The 3,590-nt window shown below is 36.3% G+C and overlaps 1 protein-coding gene across 1 annotated transcript in view; it reads right to left on the bottom strand.

The window, feature by feature from the left end:
* cdc42bpb (CDC42 binding protein kinase beta (DMPK-like)) overlaps window positions 1–3,590 on the bottom strand; it is a 97,927-nt gene that overhangs the window by 6,336 nt on the left and 88,001 nt on the right. The window contains exons 31-34 of the mRNA XM_016245370.1: window positions 3,490–3,587; window positions 2,099–2,196; window positions 1,912–1,996; window positions 5–70 (exon numbers count right to left, since the gene is read on the bottom strand). Coding sequence (XP_016100856.1) covers window positions 5–70; window positions 1,912–1,996; window positions 2,099–2,196; window positions 3,490–3,587 — 347 coding nt within the window. The remainder of the gene's footprint in view (window positions 1–4; window positions 71–1,911; window positions 1,997–2,098; window positions 2,197–3,489; window positions 3,588–3,590) is intronic.

Raw genomic sequence — 3,590 nt, 5'->3', positions numbered from 1 at the left:
TTGCTGCGTGTCCTCACCATCAGCTTCTTGCTGTTGTCCGAGGTCTCAGGGATGGCTAGATCACAGCCATCTGTGGAAACAAGAGTGTGAATGAGGTTGAGAAAGATGGTTGTGGCTCAAACTATGGCAGTCCTGGGTTTTTGAGCTCTAAAGCCGCTGTGTCTGAACGTACTGTGGAACTTGTTGGCAGCAGGCCTAGAGGAGGTGTGACAAATGAGGTCATTCCAGTTTACCAAACAAAAGCATCTTTATCAAGAGAGCAATCTGCCAAAGTGGGCAGGAAGTTAATTGTAAATGGACCACAAAGGGTGGAGCTGTACATTTCATTACCTGGGCTGATCTAATGGAGAGACCTAGTGGTGTTTTGTTTGTGAACAAATCAGAGCTTTTGAACAAATCCTACACATGAACAAATCATTCACTTTCACTTCTGTGTACTGATTCATTTAGTGTTTTTGAACAAATCTTGTAAGTGAACAATTAGTCTTTCATTTCTATCTACTGACTCATATTTAGTGTTTTTAAACAATTCTTATAAATTAAATGAACTCATTCTCACTCACCGATTCATTGAGGGTTTTTGAACAAATTCAATAAGTGAACAAATAGTTCTTGTTTAATTCTGTGTACTGACTCGTATACAATGTTTCTAAATAAATCTTGTAAATGAACAAATTCTTATTCACCACTATGCACTGATTCAATGTTACTGAATAAATCTTGTTAATGAACAATTAGTTCTCATTCATTTCTATCTACTGACTCCCATTGAGCTTTTAAACAAATCTTGTAAATAAATCATTTTCATCCATTTCTATCAACTAACTCATATTTAGTGTTTTTAAACAACTCTTATAAACGGAACAAATCATTCTCACTCATTGATTCATTTGTTCAGTGTTTTTGAACAAATCCCATAAGTGAACAAATAGTTATTGTTTGTAAATCTTGTAAATGAACAAATTCTCATTCACCATTATGCACCGATTCAGTGTTACTGAATTAATCTTGTTATTCATTTCTATCTACTGACCCACATTGAGTTTTCAAACAAATCTTTGAACAAATAATTTTCATTCACTTCTATGCACCGATTCTTTCAGTGTTTTTGTATACATCTTGTAACTAATTAGTCCTCAATCATTTCCCTCAAATGACTCATATTCAGTGTTTTAAAACAAATCTTGTACATGAACAAAAAAAATTCTCATTTACTTATACACATTGACTCATTCAGTGTTTTTGAGAAAAAAATCTTCCAAGTAATAGACTCTTTTTCACTGAAGACAGGAAAATACGCATGTGCTTCACAGAGGAGAGATGCCAAAATATGACTTTAAAAAGAGCAAAGAGCATTCAAGAGCATGCTGTCAAGAAGCACTGAACAAATATGACCACTTGCTCAGCTTCGAGTCTAAATAAGAACAGCACTGAACAAGACGTCAAATTCAAAAAACCTTATGATGCTTAACACTTTTTAAGAGTTATTCGGTCACGAACACAGTGTTTTAAAAAATTGGTTGAGTGAATAATTCAGTGACTCATAACATTCAAAGTTAACTGTCATCACATACCAGCATAAAGATGCAATCGGCAGTAAGTGCCACTGAACGAATCATTGAATAAATCATTCTAGTGAACAGATTAAAATAAATTCAAGTCACTGAGATGAATCAAAATCTCCACCATTGCTGAGTTTTTTTGCATGTATGGGCTTGCTAGTATATATATATATATATATATACACACATGCGTGCGTCAGTGTCTGTGTAGGTGGGAGGGAGGGATTGACATCACTTTCACCTCCTGTGTAAAGAAGTGTCCACCTGAATTGTAATCAGAGACACAAGGTTCAGTGTGTGGGAGATATGTGTGTTGACATGGTGAAGTGTGTGTAGGGTGGGATCAGACCTGAGGAGTTGTTGTTGAAGTAGATGAGATGGGGCTGCTCAGAGCCAAACAGGTTCAGACTGCCCTCCACATTCAGGGGCCGAATCTACAGACACAGTTGAAATTCTGATCAGTTTTAAATCATTAATACAAACAGTTAAATATGAAACAGCTTTCAGAAACCCTAAAATTAGGCTCTTTCACTTACTCCTCTTAATGAGATGGTCTGGACCCATTCTGTGGTGTGGACGTCAAACACATCTACACCATAATCACTGTACACCGTCAGGTAGTTCGAGTTTGAGCCTGAAAATAACGAATATGGGTTTGAGATCTCATGCTCATGATCAGAAGAATGCAGTAGGCAAATCATTCAAGATGCTGTTCTCAAAGGACTGCCTGACGTGCCCAGAAACTGGGTCAGAGGCTGGATAGCTGCTCACTTTTCTGACTGAAACATCTGGGGCCCGATTCCCAAAATAGTGCTAAGAATAAAATTCTAAAAAGTGAAATAATATCAAGTATTGTTGAAAAGATTTAAGAATAATTGTATTATATTTAATTAACACAGTTCCTAAGAAAATACGTAATAATTCAAATTCCTGAAAATTTTTATTTAAAAAAAAAAACAACTTCTTAAAGTTAGGAGGGCCTCACGCTTGTCTTAAATTTCAAGATGTTTCATGGATTGATTGGATTGTTTTAAATATTACGCATTAGATCATAATAGCTACATTCTACAATACTGTCCTTATCTGCTCCCTTGACCTTTCTGCTTACGTTTGTTTACTGCCGCCCATTTGTTCCACTCACACCCCTAATGGAGTTGGCCACAGCTTTCCCATGGTCGCCTCTTACTTTCCGGTTTGATAAAGCCTTGCACTAATTTCCTTAATGAGAACAGCCAGCATTTGGTTTTGGTTTCTTTTCTTTTCCTCCATGTCAAATTACAAGTTGAAATGGTTACCATCAAATAAATTCACTTATTAAGGCTAAACTCACATTACATCTCTTCTATTTTTATATTTAGATTAACTTTCTCATCTATCACTCAAAGTTAACCTATAAAAATGCTAATAAATGGAATAACACTGTTAAATGTAATCCATAAATATCCATTTTCTGAGTGTACATTATAATGATGTGACACCTACATTCACTTGTAGCATTTAAAATAATTGATTTTCCTTTGTTAGCTTTATTATAATTTTTTATAGTATAGACCATTTATTGGTCACAACATGAAACTAATTATTGGCTTATCGGTATTGACCAGAATCACTGGATAGCTACCTGTCATTTAACTCATAAGATTTTGTAAAGAAACTTTTGAGAATTACACTATTAAAAACAATTCAGCAACTACACTTGAACATTTTTGTTGCACCTCTTTTAAACCTCTAGTTCTCATCTGTCTTCTCTACCTCCTCCTTGCTTTGCCATCTCTCCTCTATTCTTTCCCACTCCTCCCTTCCTCCAAGTCTACACATGAAAAACACTGGAATTTCAGGAGGGCTGAAAACATGAAAACACACCGTTGCTTAGATACTTTCACCAATTATGATTTCCTTCCCACACAAACTCTTTAGAGACACTTACTGCAGGCAAGTGGTGTGGCGGGCCACATCAGCTCCTGCGTTCGTGAGCGTCGTCCCGTCGCATCCACGTACACTCCCAGCTGACTGAAGCACAGCAGCAGT

Source organism: Sinocyclocheilus grahami, unplaced genomic scaffold, assembly GCF_001515645.1.
Source record: "Sinocyclocheilus grahami isolate Dianchi unplaced genomic scaffold, SAMN03320097.WGS_v1.1 scaffold754.1, whole genome shotgun sequence".
In the NCBI taxonomy this organism is placed as follows: Eukaryota; Metazoa; Chordata; class Actinopteri; order Cypriniformes; family Cyprinidae; genus Sinocyclocheilus; species Sinocyclocheilus grahami.
The sequence above is the reverse complement of the archived record's forward strand: the minus strand, read 5'-3'. Positions and strand labels throughout refer to the sequence as shown.